Source organism: Leuresthes tenuis, unplaced genomic scaffold (genome assembly GCF_036924035.1).
Source record: "Leuresthes tenuis unplaced genomic scaffold, fLeuTen1.0.hap1 SCAF_16, whole genome shotgun sequence".
Classification (NCBI taxonomy): Eukaryota; Metazoa; Chordata; class Actinopteri; order Atheriniformes; family Atherinopsidae; genus Leuresthes; species Leuresthes tenuis.
The window spans coordinates 30994223-31016245 of NW_027325370.1; the positions used below are offsets into that span (position 1 = coordinate 30994223).

Here is a 22023-nt window from a genome sequence, read left to right on the forward strand (position 1 = left end):
GGGCTCGGCCTGACGGATTTCCTGCGGGACCTCTGGCACTCCGAGTCCAGCGCTGCAATATACTTTATTTGTGACCACTAATAAATACTTTTTTAATAAACGATTTCTCCAGCTTGTTCTTGAGCTTCCAATGAAAAAATCGGGCAAACAAAGCCAAATAGGGCAATGGCCAAATGCTGTACTCAAGGTTTCAAAACGGGAGTTTACAAACTGCGACACACGGCTTGTTCAATCAGTGCATAGTCTGCAGTTGGAGATGGAAAACACACCGTCTTCCTCCGCATGTAAATACGTATCAATTGTGGAGTGTCACGGTCTGTGTTATTTGGGTTTTCTGGTCCTTTTTGGTGGTTTGATTATTTTCTTGGTTCTCTGTTTTCACTCTGTTCTGTGTGTTTAGATTCTGGTCATTATTCCAGAGTTTCCTCAGTTCCCTCCTGTTGTGGTCTGTAGCTCCACTGCCACACCTGTCACCTGGTCAGTCAGTCACAGCTGCAGTCACTTCCTTCCCTCAGTATATATTCCCCTTGGTTTCTCTCAGTCCTTGCTGTTACCATCTCATGATTACTCAGACATTTCTATTTCCTTTTGTCAGAAGTCAGGTTAGTCTTTCTTAGGGTTTTGTTTTCATCAGTGTAGTTTTTTGGTGCTCTGGCTCAGCTGTGGCTTTTGTTACAGTCCTTAAATAAATCAAGTAAAGTTTGGTTCAACCTCCTGCCTGCATCCGTGTCTACATTTGGGTCCCCTCATCTACACCGACTGTGGCAGTTGGTTTGGAAAGTTGCTTTTCTATTAACAACAAACACTAGTTGACAATCATCTTGGTGGCGTAATGAAAGAAACAATCATTAACCACACCACTGAGTATAATGCAGCATTCAATGACAGCTGGGAAACCTAGTTTTAGAGAATCCCAAGCTGCTCTGTTGTCTTAAAAACCTGGCTGTGTCTGACCACTACTGTGTGTTTTTTAACATCACCAGTGTTAATCAGTGGGAGGCCCCGGTGAGGAAACGCTACTTAACTCCTGAAGTGGCTGCAAATTTTATCCAGATTTTACAGAGCACTCCTGGAGAGATTTTACCAGCACCTTGTGATTTTATTGTTGACAATTTTAACAGCAATCTTAAGTCAACGCTGGACTCAGTGGCTCCTCAAAAAACAATCAAGACAAAACCTACACCACCATGGCGAAATGAGGAAACAAAGAAACTGAAAAGAAACTGCAGGAGTGCTGAAAGGAGATGGAGAAAATCAAAACTATTTATTTATATATATATATATATATATATATATACATAGACACATTGCAACATTGGAAATGTCCAGTACTTAACAATGAATATGAAATATACATATGACCTACCTATACACTCACTGCACTACTAACTTATCCAGTTTATTTGCAGTATTTCTGACATAATGAAATTGCTTATATTGAAATTCACAATTGATTTTATTAACAAAAGCACATTTTCAAACTTTTTGAAAATAGAGAAACATTGTATGGTAACATAGCCTAACATGACAAAATGTTTATTGCAGTCCTCTTAGTCCTTTTAAATGACTAATCTTAGATGGATATGGATACTGAGGGAATTAAATGAAATCTATTTTCTCTATCAGTCTTATAGACATCGTTTCAAAGTATGTGGTACAGTCCATGCTGCAGTAAATCAAGGAGAAATTCTGCTGCAGGGACAGAGGCCTTTTCCATTTCATCACATGAGACTCATTATTCTGATTAATGTAAGAGACATTACACATTTTGTTATTTGACAGACTTGCTCCACAATCCTTATGGTACAGTCCTTCAGGATCAATGGCAAATATAGTTTTTATTAGTGTTTTGTAAATTTCTTGAAAATAAAAATATCACATTTTTAAAAATGTTGGCAGATCCGTCACCCAGCAAAACATATTCAGTTGAACTTTTAATTAAAAGATCCGTCTTAGGAAGAGGTGAGCAGCAGCTGCCTCACCTTTTCCTGGGAATGCTCCCCCAGCTTTGTCTGCCTAAATATTTCAACCTCAACTTAATTGGGTGGGGAGTATCAGAGCCCTTCAATTCTCAGGTCTCTCCAAAGGTGCAGTGTTGGGTCCAGGGGCTTTTCCAAAGCAGTGCGCTTCACGTCATTCTCTTACTGAAATATGAACCTTCACCCCAGCCTGAGATCCTGAGCTCTTTTGAAGATCCTGCACCACTCTTTTCTTCTGCCCTGATGGATTTTCCATTCTTATTTCCAACACCATGCCTGCCGTCACCACCTCAAAGGCCTATCTGACAATCAGAAGGTCAGTGGTTGGATCCACGGCCTCCAAATATGCATGTCAGAAAAAAAACTTAACCCCCCCTTTGCCTGAAGAAAAACACATGTTGCACCACGTCTGAATCTGACTACTAACAGAAACGGAATATTTCAGCCTTTTATATTTAAGACGATGAAAAAACATTCCAAAAATCAGTTTTGGCTTTGTCAGTATTGTGCAATGACTAATGAAACGTATCCCTATTTTCAGTTGAGCCGAAAACAGAAAATGTGGAAACGCTCCAGTGGCACTCTAATTATGTCAGCGTTCCCCCTTTTCATCTTGTGCAGCTCAGCGGACAACAACTCACACGATGCAAAGTAATAATGTGTCAGCAGTTAAGCTTCATCTTATGTGGTATTTTCTTTAAATGCACTTCATCAATCAAACCACAGTGGCATCCTTAGAATCACAGTAGTTTATATCAGCTCTGACTGTAATGCCAGTTAAATCTTCACCAAGTTCATCTGGTTGAGCTTTGCTTGGGCGCTGAGGGAAGGGGAAACCATCCAGCGGAGTATACTCTATCCTGCACACACTGTCCTCACTATCGCTGTTGTAGCCGGGATTGGACATTCTGACGAGGCACTGGCCAGGCCAAGCTTCTTCAGATTGCAGGCTGGGCTTGTGACATGTGATTCGAACATCTGTTTGAACAGCTTTTTCCATCTTCCAGGCAATGACAGGACCTTCATCATTGTCTCCCTTGCTTGGCTCCAACTTACGGAAAGTGTGGCGGGCATATAGGCCAATGCAGAACATTTCCACAATCACGCTGTAGTGGTAGATCACTGAGGTTGACAGAGACACAGGTTTGAAGAACATAATCAGCAAGTGTGTACAGAGATTATTTGTATATTTCCAGTGCTTCACAGTAAGTTACCGTGAAGAGACCGGTGCTCCACTGTTGTGTAGTTAAACTGGTTCATCCGTGTGTATTCAAAACAATACAATTCATTTGTATCTTTTGGAAATTTACAAACTTTAGAGCTTGGATTCTTAATTTTCGATAACTAAGTCACAGTTTTGCTTGCATGACAAGTGGAGTACAGATCAAAAAATAATTTAGAATTACAGATTTCTGTGTAAGGTTGTTACTTGAATTTCCTCGAATTCCCCTATTGTTTTTTCTCTCCATTCCAGTATGTATGTGTATGTAGTATATAGTTTATATATGTGAATATATTTGTGTGGTGCATGCATGCATGCATGTGTGTAAGCACATTACGATACATTAACAGCCTATTTAAAAAGCAGATTTGTTAGGTTTTAGGCAGGCTTTTGTTTTTTTGCAAACTGGACTATTACGCTAATACTACTTGTGGAAAGCCAATTATGAAAAACCGAAAGAGGCTTTGAGGGTTGGATGAATTCAGGTGTGTCGTGACTTACTTTGCGATCTGGACAGGACAGATAATGGTGGTGTGCAGGGGATAACTTCAAGAGCACCCAGTGTCTCTAAGATGCCACTCTGCAGGCCACACAGCACTAAAACAACGGTGATGCAGATGAACTTGGCTCTTAGTCCATAGCCATGTAACACACTCTTGGTGGCTTTGTAAAAGAGAAGGTGGCCATAAAAAGACACAAAGGTTGACACACCTATGATGCCATTCACATATAGGTTGAGGTTGACTGAATCTACCTGCAGAACAACACGATGAAGGTTACTAATTTTATTCCTAAACCTTGTCAATGTTACTGAGAGCAGCACACAGACATAGAGAGGTTTCATTATCATTTAGATATACAAGTCTACAAATAATGAAATTTCGATGCGTGGCTCCGACAGTATAAAAATAATAAAAACAACAGCAGCGGGCAATGTTGAAAAGTGTTGTTGATAGATCATTCAGGATATAAACAGAATAAAAACTCAATAATTTAAAAATAAGATAAGAAATATAGTATATATAAAAAGTACTGTAAATGTTATACTATAAAAGTATAAAACAGAAGATAAATAGAAAAACCAGAGGTCAAAGTGACGGTGGCAGCAGTGCAAAAAAAAACTAAAAAGGTGTGTGAATTAGAATTTATTTGTCTGGTGGCATGGGGGGAAAAGCTATTCCAGAACCTGGTGGTCCTACAGCGAATGCTCCCAAACCTTTTCCCAGAGGCCAGCAGGGTAAACAGTCTCTGGTGGGGGTGTGAGGCATATATGTGGAAAACTGATCATTTAAAGGGTCATTTAATATCTGATAACAAAAATATCAGAAGGATACAAGGAAGGCTTAAGCCACAATACACTTCAAATGAACATCTGCAGTCAGATAGTGTGCTGAGATAGGCTAGTTGTTCCTGCAAAGAGGGCTGCATAGGCTATTCAGCCATTTAAAGTCCAAACTATGAATGCTCAGTTCAGTGAACTGTGCTGAAAGATGAACAAGTAAGATCATTCTGTCATTGTTGTAACTGATAATCTATATATTAAATATTCTAATGTCGTTAGGAAATGAGCTAACTTATCTACTAACAAGCTAAAGTAATTGATTTGGTTAACAACTATGTTATGACAAAGACTTTTAGCACAACAGCTACCTGCTGTGAAAGAGTTGAGGTTGAAAGAGCATCTGCGGTGGTGACATCATACATTATTCTAAATACAGACTCATTTTGTCTCAACCAATTCTTTGAGCTGTGTGTGCTGTGGAACAATCCCTGCATAAAATATTCTGAATGTCCAGATTCTTCATATATTCTTCCCCCTCAGTAACCATGTGTCTTCGTGCTGTCTTCAGGGGCTGAATGCCATGAATCTTACAAACATCGGCACATTGTCTGCTTTTAGACATATGAGGAGGAGTCAGAGGTTAAAACCCTGCCAGCTTCACACGTTCAAATATATAAACTGCGCACAAATGTTATGTCAGCCTTGAAAAGGTAATGACATTGTTGAAAACAAGCTCTTCACTTGAAGAATACAAAGCCCTTTTGTCCTCCATCTTTCTGAACACTGAAGACTTCCAATGGAGTTATAGCCTAAAATCACTGGTAATGAAAATATGGATATTACTTTCATGATGTTGATACTATCCCAGCTGTCACTGGACAGGTCGCATCACTGGGACAAATGAGACAAACACCCATCCACGCTCACACTAAGGACAATTTAGAGTCACCAATTGACCGGAGTTAAGCCAGAGTACCCGGAGAGAACCCCCGCATACACAGGGGAGAACATGCACACAGAGCTGGGAGTCCAACCAGGAACCCTTGGGTTAGGTTTTAGTACTGAGTGGGTGCCTTCGGTCTAAATGAGTCCAAATAAAAAAATAATTTAGTGTTGAGTGTTAAAAAGAACAATCTACAGAGATAAAAAAAAAAAAGAAATACAGAAATCTTTAGAAAACAAGAGTCCCTCGAACCAAAGCATGCAGAGGAGATAATCACACAACCTCACAACTAAAGTATGAAATACAATAAATTACAACAGCACAGAGAGGAACTTAACTAGGTCATGCTCACTGGGAGAATAATCACTCACATCACCATAGTCATACTGCTCATCAGTCCACAGGACCAGAGTGACAAAGAACAAGATGCTGCGGACAACAGAGAGCTGCAACACAGCAGCCATCATCCAGCCTCGAGACAAGAGACAAGGCTTGGTCAGTGTTTGTAAACTCATGGAATTTATTTAATGCATTTAGTAATGCAGCAAAGAAGACCAACTGCAGAGAACACACAAATGTTTGCAAAAGCATGTAATACTGTCAGTATGAGTCATTTAGTTCAGTGCAATCAAAGGATAACTGGTGCACAGATGCACTCACCATTAGGTGGCTCGAGCTCTCAGCATCACAGCCTACAACTCACTTACAGTCTTTTTTTTTAGTACAGTGCAGTGTACTGAGCAGTTAGTTACTCAGATCTTCATCTGCTGTGTACCTGTTGATGGCCACCATTGGGAGACGGCAGCAGCAGCAACAGGGGAAAGGATCTGGAGACATATGCTGTCCAGACAAAGCAGCTAGCATACAAGCTTTCCCTCCAAAGAAGTCTGTAATCAGTTTCATGAATTTCAGCAAAGTGATGGAGTGATACCTGCACAGGGACACACAGTCAGACAGCAGCAGCAGTGTAGACATTTTTCATGCAGTGTAATTCCATTACATGTCAAGACTTGTTAACTCACAGCGAAGCAAGGAAATTACACAGTGAGGAGGAGCGTGGCACATACAGCGCTATTAGGGAAGTCAAGGCAAATACCTGAGGCAAAATAACCAAAGTTTAAGCCACAATGCACGTCCAAGCTGAACCAGCTCAAGTTAATATAAGTCAGGTTTTATGTAGTTTAACTGTGAGGGAGCAAACAGTGTGTGAAAGAGAAGGTTCACGTTACCGGGTACATTCCTAATATCCACAGGTACAGACGTTTTCGTCTAGACGAGGTTGTGTGGCGCAAAAAGAAGCCCTCCTCCTCCAGAAACACTCCCAATAAAATGAGAGTAAGGCCGGCCGGAAGGAGGAAGAGCCACAGCTCATTTTTAATGGCTAACAAAAAAAAAGCAGAACAAGAACTGGTTTGTGCAGCTTTAAAATGTCATGATCACTTGTAGATTTTAGAAATGTTCAACACTGGATAAAACACAAAGTGCAGGTGCTTTCAACACAGTGAGGACAGTGATGCCTCATTTTCCTGCTCACAAACACAAAATATCACACAATAATCAGCCGGACATCCTTTTCCTGTTAGCTTCCAGTTCCTGGTTTTATTTTTTATTTGTCCTGACCAGCTGAGAGCAACATCTACACTCTTTTTTTATTTTAATATATGCTATTTTAAGTTGTTATTCAAATTTTCTGTGGAAGAGTCATCCTTCATTACCAGATCATACAATGTACAACAACTAACTTTATTCCCTTTAACATGGGGGGATATATTGCCCCCCACAGTTCTGTGTATAAAAACAAATGGACTGGTCAGCACCGCTGCCTCACAGTGAGATGGTTCCAGGTTCAACTCCCACCTGGGGCCTTTCTGTGTGGAGTCTGTATGTTCTCCCCGTGCATGCCTGTGTATTACCTATTTATCTAAAACTAGACAAAAAAATTAGATTTCAACTGGTTGCCCCTGATAGAGAAGAGAAATCCCACGTTTGATTCAAATGGAAAAAGTACAAACACACGACTCTTCCCATAAACTGAAGCTATTGAGTAGAAGCAGAACTTTACTTACCCCTGAAAATTTGTGATGACAGAGGGATCTCAGGCCCAATCCAGCTACAGTTAACCTCTCTTCCCATTTCTTATATAATATAAAACTATTCTCTGCTTTGTCCAGAATAAACATGTGGAAAAGAACACATTCATCCCAGTCAGCTACTGCTTTCGTATCATAGCCAGCTGAATAATGACACTGCACCTAACCCGTGGTTTCTACGGACTCTCTCCTGTTGTTTCCGTGTTGACCTGAACATTAATGATTGACAGGTACAGGTAGAAGGACAGGTGGGGGATACAAGTCCATTTAACAGGAAGCTAGTTGCTGTTAGGATTCATGAAGAGAGGTGGACCTAAATGCAGACCGAGCTGGCAGGAACCAGAAGAAATGTAATTACTGAGGGTATCTTAATGAAAACAAAACAACTGCGGAGGCAGGTTAGTAATATAACAATAGAAACTAAACCACCAGAATGAAATAAAAGAGAAACTGAAGAACCGACTTACTGACTGAAACCAAGACTGAAGACAACAAAGGACATCAAGAAAAACACAAGAGGGATGAGTAACAGCATATAATGATCAGGGAAGGACACAATATAAAACCAGGAGTCTATATACAGAGGGGACTAATGACAAGTGAGGCAAATAGCAAAGGAACCCAGATGTGACAAGGAGAGGAAGTAAAAGTGAACAGAATAGACATGGAGGAGACTACAAAATAAAACAGGAACTAAAGACCAACAAGGAAACCAAAACTAGAAAACCTGGAACTGGAAATAGACAATTGAAATGAAAAAATTCTAATTAATTCTGCTGTCAGTTTAACGGCCTATTTACTTTACAGGGAACCATTCGTAACTGCATAGTAGCATCTGGTTCTGTCTGAATATTTACAAAAATACATTTTCCAGAACCCCCACCAACTGTTTCATGGAAACAATGCATACCACACTCCAGGTTAAAGAAGATCCACTGGTTGAACAGCTCTTGTTGCCTGTGCTGTTTCCAAAGAAAGCCTTTGATCTGTAGCCCTTTTTTTATGCTGTGTTCTATACATAATTTATTGACTGAATAAATGTAGGGTCACACAACCCCAGGACGATAAGCAAACAGTAGTGGGTCCTGAAAGGTGTTCACTTGCCAACTGAGGTAAGTCAGTAACAGTCTTTCCAGGACTTTGATGATGTGGGATGTCAGGGCAACTGGTCTGTAGTCACTGAAGGCAGATTAATGATTTAGGTACCAGAACAAGAAAGGGTGTCCTCCGAAGCGCTTGAACTTTCTCTTAACTAAAGCTAAGGTTGAAGAGGTGATTTAAAATCCCACACAGCTGTTCCACATGGATTTTCTGCGCCCCATGGTATGAACATAGCACAAATATATTCCCAAAACTCCATCGATGCTCCAAAGCTCCATCCATGGGGGTGGCAGCATCATGCCGTGGGAAGGCTTTCATCAGCAGTCTGGAAAACTAACCAAAAAGATATAAAGCATTGTGATAGACACAGTATATTTTCTAAAGACAGTCTTTGGAAACCTACCAGAGAATTGAGATTGGGACGGAATTTGACTTGTCAGCCTGGGTCATCCAATATGTTACTTTTAACTCACTGCTGTAGAAACACTCTTTGGCAGTATGGTGATCTGACTGGCAGCATTAAGGCAAGCTCCAATATCAAATAAAAGGCCATAATTCAGTTTGATTCCATTCTAAAAAAAAAAAAACTGTGCTCATCCTAAAGAATAAGGAGAATGGAAAAATACTAAGAATGGGAAGGCCACTTCACAGCAAAGGCCACTTTACAGCAATGTGGAACTTCCACCCATGCATTTTCTATACCGTCAATCTGTCGGTCGCGGGGGCAAAGGGTAGTCATTGGGCAATGGGTGGAGTACACCCTGGACAGGTTGGCAGTCCATCACAGGGCCACACATAGAGACAAATGAAACACATAACCATACATGCTCACACTCACTCCTAAGGACAATTAATAGACACCAGTTAACCTGACATGCATGTTTTTGGACGTTGGGAGGAAGCTGGAGTACCTGGAGAGAACCCATGCATACACGGGGAGAACATGCAGACTCCACACAGAAGGGCCCCAGGCAGGGATTGAACCTGGAGCCTCTTGCTGGAATGGTGCTAACCACCACACCACTGTGCAGCCCCTAATGTGGAACTTGAAGTATGAAAAGAATGTGACGTTAGTGAGACCTGGACTGATGGAAATTGCCACCAAGCAGGGTTGCGGACCCACATCCTCCTCGCTCAGGCGAATGTTGTTGGTCTAGAGGGTCGCTCCCTACTCAATAAAGTGCGTATTTATGGCATTCCAGAGCAAGCAGAAGGCTCCTCCATCAAAGATCTTTTGTAGAACATGATTGAGCGAGAAGTTCATGGTCCTCCAACATGTATTCTAAAGGCTGGATAGAGAAGATGCTGAAATAGATGATTAGAACTTGAAATCTGTTTTTAAAAGTTGTCACACCCACTCCTTACTTAGTGTGAGTATACTTACTATTCTCTAATAATTATCTCTTATTCTAACCCATGGAAATGAATGACTTGGACATTGACTGGAGTTATAATGACACATAAATGCAAAAAATGCTCGAGAACGTCGACTCCTTTTCCCCCTCTTTACTCTGATCATGTTTAGGGGCCCACCTAGTGGCAATCTCCCCTCCACTTATGGAGGTATCAGGGTCAAGGGATTTGATTTTGGTTGCAAGTTATGTGAAAGTTGTGATGTGTTCATTTTGCTTTCCCAGTTATCTGAAGTCAGGGAAAAGAAAAGCAACATTTTAACACACAAAACCTAAATGTTAGTGACATAAACAGTCCCATTAAAATGATTACAATAAATGTGTGTTGCCTTCCAGCAAGAAACACAATTCTTTAAGTAGGAGCATGGAAAATTGGAAGAAGTGGGCTTTAAAAATGTTTTTTCTCTCTTCCTTATAGCAGAACATAAAACAAAAGGACTAATTTTAAGCTTGGTGAATTTTGGTGAAATTTCTTTCTGAACACAGAAGGAAGATTTATTTTCAACTTTGTGGAACATACACTCCTCCTGGCAGCAAATGACCTTTCCATGGGAGCTATAGCTAAATTTTACTGTGCATGAGATTTTAATATACTCCTAAACCCAAGATTAGACACAACTAAGAGATTGAGAAGGAAAAGTCCCATCGAGAAAGGGTAAATAAGTCCGGAAACGCGCTATAGAGGTTGAATAGTTCAACAAGGCACTGCATTACTTTCAGGGTTCTCTCTCTGGCCCCTAAACAGCACAGTTCAAGCTTCCATCATGGCTGCAAACAATCACAACACAGGTCAATTCATAGACATTTAATGGATAAAAGACTCCAAGAACACAACGATAGCTGTAAAAGTAATGGTTATGAAAAAAAACACTTAAAAGTTCACGTGCATCTGCTCATAAACAAGTTGACCTGCTGAAATGTTTCTGGATGCAAACAAGACACTGTCCAAACCTTACAGGCCAAGGTAATACAGTTTTGATTATTCAACCTCATCCGTCTCAAAAGAATGCCACTGCGGGGTCAGGTAGGCCCTTTCTCCTCCGTTCTACTTTTATTGATCATTTTCTGAAGTTCATCAAATGCTGTAGAGAGAGTAGTCAGAAACTGCAAAAAGGTCCGAGGAGGTTGGATGTTCCCTCCTGAAGACGACCACCTCGGCACAGCTGCAGACCTGTTGCACGAGCTATAAAGAAATCCTCTCCGTTCAGACCCATCAGAAGACAGCATCCTGATACCCACTGGCACAGACTTGTAGTATGAATGTATTGTAGTATCTTCCCATCTGCTGGAACACCCTTACTGAATCAAATGGTATAAGACCCAGCAAGCAAACACAACCCAGTGGCTCGCCCAGTTCAGGTCAGACCACCTCTGGATGGTATGGCTGGCTGCATAACCCTACAAACAGAACAAAAACAAGCTCAGTCTCAGTTTTTTGTGTCAGTCTGTCCAGACATGACACGATCAACATGCCCCAGAAGAAATCTTCCAGTGCAGCCCGCCCCTCCACATATCTGTGATAGGCTGATATCATATACAGAAGTGCAGTTTCACACATGACAGCTGGACTAAATGAGCTGGCACTGTCTTTACCACAGCTGTGACATCACCCAAAGCCTCAAGCTCAACATTCTGATCGCCGGCACAACAATTTCTTTAGTACCGAGTGGCCCATCGGGGAGCAGTTTATTAATAACACCAACACCCACCAATAAGAACATCCTGCTTTATCATCTGAGGCCATAATTGACTATAAGAGCATCAAGCTGCACTGAAGAAACTTTTAGACCAGAAATTCCTGAGGGAAATGGAGAGGTAAGGGACCAATGGTCATACCAAAGCAGAGCTCTATGTGATCACAGGTGCTGCCCTCTGCCCTCCATAAACTTTAAACTTTAATCTTAATCTGTACTGTATCTGTAACCCATACGAGCTGCCTTTATGCAGTGTCTAAACACAACGCTTCCAATGATGGGATGTTGCCACAGAGGTCAGTAGCTTCATGGCTGACACTGTAGTTTCTAATTTCTTTGTTTTAACTGTACATCTCAAATAGACTACATGTCAAAACACCCACTGTAAGATAACACAATTTGAATAATTTAACAGCAATGATAAAAGAGTGAAGTTTACCTCTTCTACTTCCTGTTCATCTCCTCCAGGATCAAACATGGAACCCAAATAGGTGAGATGAAAGATGACCAGAGAGCTGAAAACTAGGTTCAGCAGTTTCACCCAATAATTCTACAGACCAAAGCAAGAGAACAACTGAGAAACAGCTCCATAAAGCCTCTGAAACTGAAATACACAGCTGAATGTTGGAAGCACAACTGTATGCACATTAGGACAGAATGATTCTTATTTGGACTAGTTTCACATGAGTAGCCTCACTCCTGCACATGTCAGGAAAAGCCTGGACGGTCTGTGAGGAGGAGGAGAAGTTGACGGACTCAGTTTATTACACCCCGGATCAAACCACTACACCTCGGATTAGTAGACAACTGCTCCACATTCTCATTCGTGGTCATCTCCAAAATCTTGTTTTTGCTGACGAATTTGGCAACAGTAAGAATGTCCCTTAACGTGTCATCAGAGCCTTTAGTCGGGGGTGAAACAGCCAGGCAGCGCTCTTATTTAATGTCACAGGGAGGCCAAAGTTTTACACACTTAGCATAAAAGAGGGGAGGGGTTCCATTCATTCTTAACATCTTTAACAAGGCAACTATTTAAGGACTTGAAACCATCCTCACACACACACACTTCAGGCGCCAGAAGCGTTTGCGCAGCTCTGTACGTTTTAAATGCCGAGTCGAGCTCAGGCTGTACCTTCTTGTGCTGATGGCTGCAGTCAGATGTACACGGCCTGGAGAGGATGCAGGCACTAAAGATAGATGCAAGCTTCTTTCTCAGAACTGAGAAGAAGCAACAACAAGACAAATCAGCTCATGTACAGAATTTATATCTATATACATAGTTGGAACAGAAATTGAATAAAATAGAAGTTGCCTGCTCAGAGTTAATGAAATAATGAGAATAATATCAGATTACATTTCTGTGAAAAGATCAGCTTGAATATTTCTTACTGGAACTTTCGGTTTAGGTTCTGTTGAAGTTTTCCAACATTATGAACAGGTGGTACACATACCGTGCTCGACATAGGTGATGAATCCCAGCGAGAGCAGGACAGCTCCCAGGTGAAAACTTAGACCCTGCAGGACACCAACAGCACACAGTCAGCACACCCGTTCACTCTGCTCAGCACTGCCTTCATGTGCCTCCACAACATCTGATGTTTCACTCTCTTTAAGGAAGGACAAATGGACTGCATTTCTATTGCAAAATATCAATGTTGTCTTTCAGAGCTGGTTGGGAACACAGAACTTCAGTGAACAGCTGAACCCATGTGGCACAGATGCATGCTGGGAGATCGTGGGCAGTAGTCCAGCACCAACACTGATGGGTGATCCACTAACACTGCTCTCATCTATGAATACAGCTGCAAACATGACTGAAGCAGCAGAGCAACGCCACCTTTCAGTGATGTGAACTTCATTTCACTTCCTCCATCAAACGCACACAGAAGTCAGGTGATCGTGAGCTCGTTACAGTCTAATGTGTTGTAACAGAAAATAGCTCCCGCTGCAGCAAACTGCAGCAAAAAAACACTCATTTGAAAGGTGAAAGGCATCTCTGAGTCTGAACAGTGGACATGTTCTGATAAAGCCTTCCTCTGGCACTCCAAACCAACCAACACCAGCAGCACCAGTCACGGGCTCCTCAAGCGGAACGTTTCGGTCCAAAGCAGATCCATATGCTGTGGAAAGTCTGCTTCATCTGTTGTCTGAACTCAGTTTGTGCATGAAAGGGAGATGTTTGACCCTGTATGTGCTGTTGGCTCTGCAGAGAATCACTGCGCCTGCGCCGTATCTAAGCTCAAAGTAAAACCCATCAGTCAGCTGTTCACACAGTCACAGGCTTTCAAACCTTCTCCTATTTCCTGCAGCCCATAAACACAAGCACAACTCCACCTTCAGCACAACACACATACACAACAGTTCACTGCCGAGAGTTCTGGACAAACGATGTGTGCAGGGTTCTACTGACATGCAGCAGGGCGCTGGCAGTGTAGGTCACCAGGATGGCCGGGAAGGTTCCCAGCTTCACGGCATTTTTAAAGACATCTGAGGACGATCACAGAAAACACATCATCAAGGCAACACGGAACCACATAGTTTTACAGAAAGAACGTCAATAAAAACAGAACCACAGGATTTATACGGTTCATCCACCTCACATCAAGTGTTGAAAGTCAGACACTTTACCATTTCTAAGAGAAATACTAGTATGAAGTAGTAATAGAATCTGATGGCAGAAGCAGGTTACCTGGCAACAGGCATAACACTGTGAAGACTTTGAATATTCCATCATCTACAGCATATCTTTAAGAAAATACAAAACTGTGTCTCTTTCAACATTTGATATATTTTCTATATTTGAAGAAAATACTGCTTTGTGAGATTTGAAACCATTGCATTCTGCTTTCATCTCCATTTAACAAACCTTCCCTCCTTTGTTAGAATTGGGGTTGTACCCAGAACCTAGTTTCTTCTGCAGCCTGGCTTCCACGTCTTATTGAGAAAGAATAGTGGAGACTTACAGGTTTTCAGCCATCGGGACATGGGGATGTTCCAGGATGTCACCACCAGCACCATGGAGCGGGGCATTTCCACGCTGAGCGGGCTCACCACTCTCATGTCCCTAACACAGTAAACCCAGAGGGAGCGCCGGCTATCAGAACGTTAAGTATTCATTAATGACTCCACTGTGGAAAAAGATGACTCATCACAGCAGCCGAGCTGAGCTCCAGTTACCATCGGATGTGATCTTTCTCCTCTGTGAAGCACGCTCCAGCCAACATGCTTGTTCCTTCACTGAGATGACCCACAAAGAAGTTGCTGAAGTGGAAGGACACCGCATTCTCATAAGCATATAACCACCTGTACAACACACAGAAGTCAAACATTACCTTTCACTTTATCGCTCCCACTGAAACAGGCCACGCCTTCATTATTAAGATCAGTTTAGAAACAAATATCCTGAGAACTCGGTCATAACGAGACTTTATGTCCGTGCTTTTACATGATAAAAGCAAACCTTTTTGCTTACGCCTTCATTAAGTCGTTTCCCAAAATATGCAGCTCAATTCCAGATTTAATTCCACAGCAGAAACGGATGAATGGAATCTGTTCGCAGGTAAAGTTACATTTCTATGGAGTTCTCACTGGAAAGCAGGTGAGACAGAATGTTGCTCTGCTGTGCACACTGGTGTTAAAAGCAAAAGATGGAGCCGTCTTAACCCGGCTGTCTACTGAAACTGTGTGAAAAATGTCCTTCATACGGTGAAGCCTTACCTTCCTACATCTTGGAAGCAGAAAAAGACAAAGACAGCACATTATCAAGACCATGCACTTCTTTTGAAAATACAACCCAAGCAGCCAGACAGCAAACAAGAATGTCTTACTTCTGTGTGAGCGAGTTCCCAGAGATGGGGATGAATAACGGGAAGAGGTATGGGGCAATGCAGGTGGACACCAGCAGACACACCTGGCTTTTCAGGAGGCTGAGAAAGGAACTGTGCAGCCACAACAAGCTCTGCGGAGGCAAAGCCGCCATTACCGACACCGTGCTACACATGAAAAAAGGCGAAGAAGTCCCTGAGCAACACTCACCAGTTTTGTACCATCAACTGCATTCTTATAAGTGGAGAAACTGATCCATGGGCCAAAGACCACAGTCCCCACAAAGAGAACATAACCCAGGAACTCAGCTGGGGAGGGCAGGTCAGCCACCGCTCCTCTGTCCAGGTCGAACGCCAAAGAAATCACCTTCATGGCCACCACCATTTGAGAGCCTAACACGCACACGCACGCACACACACACACACACACACACACACACGTATTAATCACGTGCAGCCCTGTGGAGGAGCACACGTTGAACTCTGAATCTTATCACATATGATATCATTTTAATGTGGCTGGAATAACAACCTGGTTTCACTTTTTGTCAGTCATTCTACCTCCAGGTGAACATTTGATAGTTTTAAAACAATAACACAACACATGGGCTGCAGATGATGAGCTACTGACCTCTGATTTTATGCCAGGTCACCATGTCGATTAAATGCAACTCTCTGAAAAGAGAAAAAACGCTTGAATCGTGCACAAAGTGAGAGGAAAATGGTGAAATTACAAAAGGAAGTGTAAACATTCCTGAAAGAATAACTGCTTTGGACAGCCAGCTGGAGCGATGCCCCCCATCACAGATCAGCGTAATCACTCACACTTTGCTGTCCTGCCAGCTCTCTGCTCTACTGTCACATGGCCTTCTTTTGCATGACTTTCCAGTATTTAGCACCATCCATCACTCCCGATATTCTGACCAGTTTCCCAGTCCCTGCTGATGAAAAGCCCCCCCACCACCATACTTCACTGGGGGTGGGGGGTGTCACAGCATTTTCCTTGATGGCCACAAAGTTCAGTTTCAGTCTAATCTCTCCCAGGTGCTGTTTCAGACCCTGGGGCCTGTCAGAGCCGCCGTACATACATATAAACGGAGCTCATGTGACATGAACGCTGCACACAGCTGAACATTATGTGAATTCTGAAGATTTTCATCATTTTTAACAGTGACATTCATAGAAAAGGAGAAAAGTCTCATTCAAAGCTTTCTTTCTCAGCAGGCATCCTGGGCCTGATACTCCCTGACATGCAGTTAACACACTGATTCCCTCCAATGTTGGAGCGAAGGCGCACTTTCTGTTGTGCTGACATGACTGCAGCTGAGGACACACTCATGCACACATGATGTAATTTCTGTTGTGGTCTAATACCCAAACTGTGCTGGCTGTAATGTAAGCTGGATCGCTTGCCAAAGAGCAGTGTGGTCATAGAGCAGGCAGCTAACACAGGGTCAGGTGTGTACCGACTTCCCTTTGTTTCCCGTCTCCGTGTGAAGCACTTAGAGCAAAGACAGCAGCGTTTTTAAAACAAGTGTTCTGCTGCGTTTTCTCACCCAATGAGAAGGTAGACGAGGATGACAGCTGAGAGGAAGAGGCCTCTGCTGCTGGAGTGTCTGCTGAGCAGTAGGACAAGGTAACAGAGCACACTGAGCAACAGCACCCACAGCACGTGCAGCTCGAAGAACAGGAAGAGGCCGTAGAGCCCAGACAGCACCGACATCGCATGCTTCACGGTCGACCCGAATCCTGAGGAACACAGATGGGAAAGCTCTGAGTCAAAGGCACAGGCTCGGACAACTCATGCTGGTAATGCATGTGTGTGTGTGTGTGTGTGTGTGTGTGAGGGTCCTGCTGGCTGATGCTCACCCAGTCTGAAGCAGAGTCTGCAGGTGAGGCAGAGCAGCAGCAGCCTCCACACCTGCTGAAGGCTCTGCTGAGCCGTGGCGAGGCCGCAGCTCTCAGCCAGCTGCTGCCACACCGACAGTCTGCTGGTCAGGTCCATCCTGCAGCCACAGAAAAAGGCATCACCACGTGCACCCAGCTTCCATCAGTTCAAAACATTCAAAGTATTACTGAACTTAATACTGAACCGATTCATAGTTCGGTGTGTAAATCTTTTTTTTAGAAAAAGCGTCCATGTGAGTGTGTGACCTGTGAGAAGCAAAGATTTACTTCCAACTTTTAGGCCCAGAAGCAGAAGGCAGCAGCCGTCCTGAGCTGTGCACACTGACCCGGTCTCTTCCTGAAGGTGAAAACTTCTCCCAGCTGCAGCTGCCCCGCAGCTTAACAACAATGCAGCTGGTCCAACTGGGACCAGAGTTCTACCGAGTCCAGCGTTAGCAAAGATGCTAAAGCTAAAGCGGTAAAAACTGTGCTGCGAGCTTTTTCTTCCTCACGTTATTCAGATAAAGAGAGCCCAACCTGGGCAGCTGCTGCGCAGGGAAGAAAGGCGTCTACTCTCCTCCTCCTTCTTCTTCTTTGATTTTTAATGGCAGCTGACATCCTTGGTGTTGCATATGCCGCCAACTACTGGACTAATTTTTTTTCCTATTTCTTCTTTTCTATATTCTTTGAATTATTCCAGTATTTACCAAGAATCTTATTGTTATTCTCCTCCCTCCTTTAAACTTAGCAGATTCTACTATGTTTTTCAAATTACATTCTGTTATTCCTGCCCTCTGCAGCCCTATCTTCATTATTTCCCTCTCCCTTCCATATCTGGGACATGCTATCAAGACATGTTCCACTGTATCCCTCTCCCCACAGCTACACTGCCCAGTTGGATGTTTCCCCATTATCTTAAGTGTATTATTCAGTTTACAATGACCTATTCTTATCCTGCTAATAATGACTTGTTCTGTTCTGTTCTGTCCATAACACCCTGCCTCTCCTGCTACACTTTGTAATTTATATAAATGTCTTCCTTTTTCCTGTTTCTTCCAATATTGATTCCACTGATTGTTTATTTCTTTCCATACTAAACTTTTCCCTTCTGTTTTTGATCATTTTACTTTCATTTCCACCACCTCTTTCTTTACTGCATCCCTAGCAGCTTTGTCTGCTTTTTCATTTCCTTTTATTCCTACATGAGCTGGTACCCACATGAACACTATTTCCCTCCCCTGTTGCATTAACCTGGATGTTTTTAACTGTATTTCATATAAAATTTCCTGATGTGTTTTTGCTGTTCCGTTTTTAATACTTAAGAGTGATGAAAATGAATCGCTACATATAACTATTCTCCTATCCCTCACCCCCTCCATCCACTCTATTGCTATCAATATTGCACATAATTCCACTGCATATATACTTAAATGATCTGATGTTCTTCTTGATATTGTTCTATTATAAATGGGAACCACCATTGCTGCTGCTGTTACTCCTGTTGCCTGTTCTTTGGACCCATCTGTATATATATACACATATTCTCCATATTTTTTTGCTGTTTTTGCTGCCAATCCATATCCCACACTGCCGTAATCTATTCTAGACCTTATTAATGCTATGTATATATATTTTAATGCTGTAAAATCAGCACCCCACTCTAACCCAGCCAAACATCTCATAATATTCAATACTCTCTTACTTCTCTCTACAATTCCCTTCACATGTTCCCTCCATGTTAATCTAGAATCCATTATCATTCCTAAGAATCGAAAGCTGTTTACTCTCTCTAAGTTCTTTCTGTACAAGTTTAAATTTTATTTTCACTAATTTTCTTTTTTGAGAAGAACATTACTTTACTTTTCTCCACTGAAAATTTAAAACCCCACTCTTCTCCCCATTTCTCCACTTGATCAATCCCTTCCTGTAGTTTCTTAACTATGTGATCTATGTTGCCTCCCCTCTTCCATAATGCCCCATCATCTGCAAACAAAGATCGTCCCATTCCTGCTGGTGTCGAATATATCGTTTATCATTATTGTAAATAACGTTGGACTTATCACACTCCCCTGCGGTGTACCATTCTCTACCGTATAGCTCTCTGACACCTCTGACCCTATTTTAACTTGTATAACTCTTTCACTTAAAAAATCCATAGTCCAGTTAAACATGTTTCCCTCAATTCCCATTCGATGCATTTTAATTAGCAATCCCTCTCTCCACAACATGTCATATGCCTTTTCCACATCAAAAAACACTGCTGCCACTGTTTCTCTATTTATTTGTGCTTTTCTTATATCGTTTTCAATGCATACTACTGGATCAATAGTGCTCCGACCTCTTCTAAACCCACTCTGATGTCTAGTTACCAATCCCCTTATTTCTATATAATACATCATTCTTTCATTTATCATTCTTTCCATTATCTTACCTATATGGGCTGTTAGTGCTATGGGCCTGTAATTTATTGTCTTACTATGATCTTTCCCCAGCTTCCTAATTGGTACTATTATTGCCTCCTTCCAACTTCGTGGTATTTTCCCCTCTTTCCAGACTGTATTGAATAATGATAATATCTTTGTTAATCCCCCTCACTTAAATGTTTTATCACAGTGTAACATATCCCATCTTTGCCTGGCGCACTCTTTCTTGTATTCTCTATGCTCGTTTAATTTCTCTAATTGTAAATGGTACATCTAATTCGTTTTCTCTACTTTCCTTTCTTTTTAACACCTCCCTGTTTTCGTCTTTCTTTTTCTTCCTTCCATTTCTTCCCTCCTCAGTTAAATTATTTGAACTGTGCACCGCAACAAAAGTTTTAACCATTAATTCCGCCTTTTCTTTATTAGTTATAGCCACTTCATCTCCAGAACTCAGGACTGGATAAGTCCAATCCTTCCTATCCCCTCCCATTTTCCTTAACATTCCCCATACTTCTCCTATCTTAGCTTTGTTCCCAATAGATCCACAGAATTTCCTCCAATACGACCTCTTTGCTTGTCTTATTGTTTTCCTTACTATTGCTTGCGCTTGTTTATACTGAATCAAATGTTGAAAGTTATGGTATCTTTTAACTAACTTAAATGCTTTATTTCTACTCTTTATTGCTTGTTTACATTTTTCATCCCACCATGGTACTAACTTGTTTTTCTTTCTCCCTGAACTTTTAGGTATACATCTGTTTGCTGCTGATATGATCCCCTGCTTTATGTCTCTCTCCATCATTTCCACCTCCACATTATCATTAACCCGATCCAGATTTTTTTCACTTTCCTTTCCTTAAACTCTATCCAATTTGCTTTTTCTAAGATCCATCTTCCCCCTACTCTCTCCGTGTCCTGTACTATCTCTATATTTATTTTATTATATATAGGGTAGTGATCACTTCCTATGGTCCCTTTTTGATACACATTCCAGTCACACAGTGGTGCTAATACATTGGTCACTATTGTCAGGTCTATAGCCGACTCCTTCCCGGTACTTACATCTATCCTTGTTCCTCTTCCATCATTCACACAAACCAGATTCTGTCCATTTCTTCTACTATTTCTCCACTGTATTTCCATTGGTCTTGCCCTCCATTTCTTCCAGTTTCTTTATATCCAACTTCCTGCATGGGTTATAAAAGTTTATTATTGCCAACTTTCTCTTCCCTATCCATATTTCTATTATAATAGTCTCCATCTCAACTCTAATATCGATAACCCTGTAAGGAATGCGCTCTTTAACAAACGTGACACACCCACCTCCTACCCCTTCTTCCCTGTCCCTTCTGACTGCCATGTATCCTGTGATAATAAAATCTAAATTTGGTTTTAACCATGATTCCTGTATGCATAATATGTTTGGTTTTTCCTGCTGACTATATATGAATTGTTTAAATTCCTGACCATTAGCAATTAGACTTCTTGCATTCCATTGAAGGATTATCATTATTATTAATACTATCCAATACATGATGAATCTTGACTGGCCTGAACACTTAACTCGTCTCTCACTTCTTCCCATCGTATCCCTCTCATACCCAGATGATGTACTGCTGCTTTGACTATGATTTGTATTCTTTCTGTTTTAGATTTAACATCTGCAGTCGCATTTATTACCCCTGCTATGAATGTCACCAATCTTTTTTTCTCCTCCACCATTTTCTTTTCAATTTCTTGCCCAATATCCGTCACCACTTGTTTCTCTCTTTGCTTCTGTTTATCATTCTCCTTTCCCGCTCTCCTGGCAGCTTCAGCATACGATATTTTCTCATTCACTTTCATCCGCTGCACTGTTATCTCTTTCTTCATAGCCTCACATCCCCAGTACGCTACACTATGTTCTCCTCCACAGCTACAGCATTTTGGTTTCACACCTGTCCCAGATTTCCCATATTCATGGTCCCCTCCACACCTTGCACACCTTCTTTTCCCTGTGTACCTGCTAGCAATATGTCCGTACTCTTGACAGTTAAAGCACCTCATTGGTTTTGGGACAAATTCTCTAACACTATATTTTACAAATCCAAAATAAATTTCTTTTGGGATCGTTTTTGCATCGAATTCTATAACCACTGTTTCTGATTCTTTTTTCTCAGGCCCTCT

The 22023-nt window shown here is 41.8% G+C and overlaps 2 protein-coding genes across 5 annotated transcripts; both read right to left on the reverse strand.

Annotated features, from left to right (window-relative positions):
- Positions 1 to 2694: 2694 nt before the first annotated feature.
- LOC140272031 (organic solute transporter subunit alpha) lies at positions 2695 to 10732 on the reverse strand. Its single transcript, XM_072367340.1, has 7 exons — positions 7493 to 10732; positions 6656 to 6807; positions 6449 to 6522; positions 6202 to 6357; positions 5798 to 5936; positions 3703 to 3955; positions 2695 to 3101 (listed from the first exon to the last, which is right to left on the reverse strand). The coding sequence occupies exons 1-7, from the start codon at positions 7557 to 7559 to the stop codon at positions 2695 to 2697; spliced, it is 1248 nt and encodes a 415-aa protein (XP_072223441.1). The 5' UTR covers positions 7560 to 10732.
- Positions 10733 to 10819: 87 nt separating this feature from the next.
- On the reverse strand, positions 10820 to 21625 carry LOC140272029 (protein-serine O-palmitoleoyltransferase porcupine-like). Of its 4 annotated transcripts, none has more exons than XM_072367337.1 (13): positions 17702 to 21624; positions 17417 to 17553; positions 17104 to 17296; positions 16179 to 16222; positions 15759 to 15940; positions 15551 to 15681; positions 14901 to 15026; positions 14687 to 14787; positions 14134 to 14210; positions 13175 to 13238; positions 12856 to 12941; positions 12163 to 12273; positions 10820 to 11427 (listed from the first exon to the last, which is right to left on the reverse strand). In XM_072367337.1, exons 2-13 carry the CDS (start codon positions 17550 to 17552, stop codon positions 11326 to 11328), a joined length of 1353 nt encoding a protein of 450 aa, XP_072223438.1. In that variant the 5' UTR covers position 17553; positions 17702 to 21624; the 3' UTR covers positions 10820 to 11325. The 4 variants fall into 4 exon arrangements, with proteins under 4 accessions (XP_072223438.1, XP_072223439.1, XP_072223437.1 ...); XM_072367338.1 differs by having other exon boundaries at positions 17782 to 21623; XM_072367336.1 differs by having other exon boundaries at positions 17723 to 21623.
- Between the last annotated feature and the right edge of the window lie 398 nt (positions 21626 to 22023).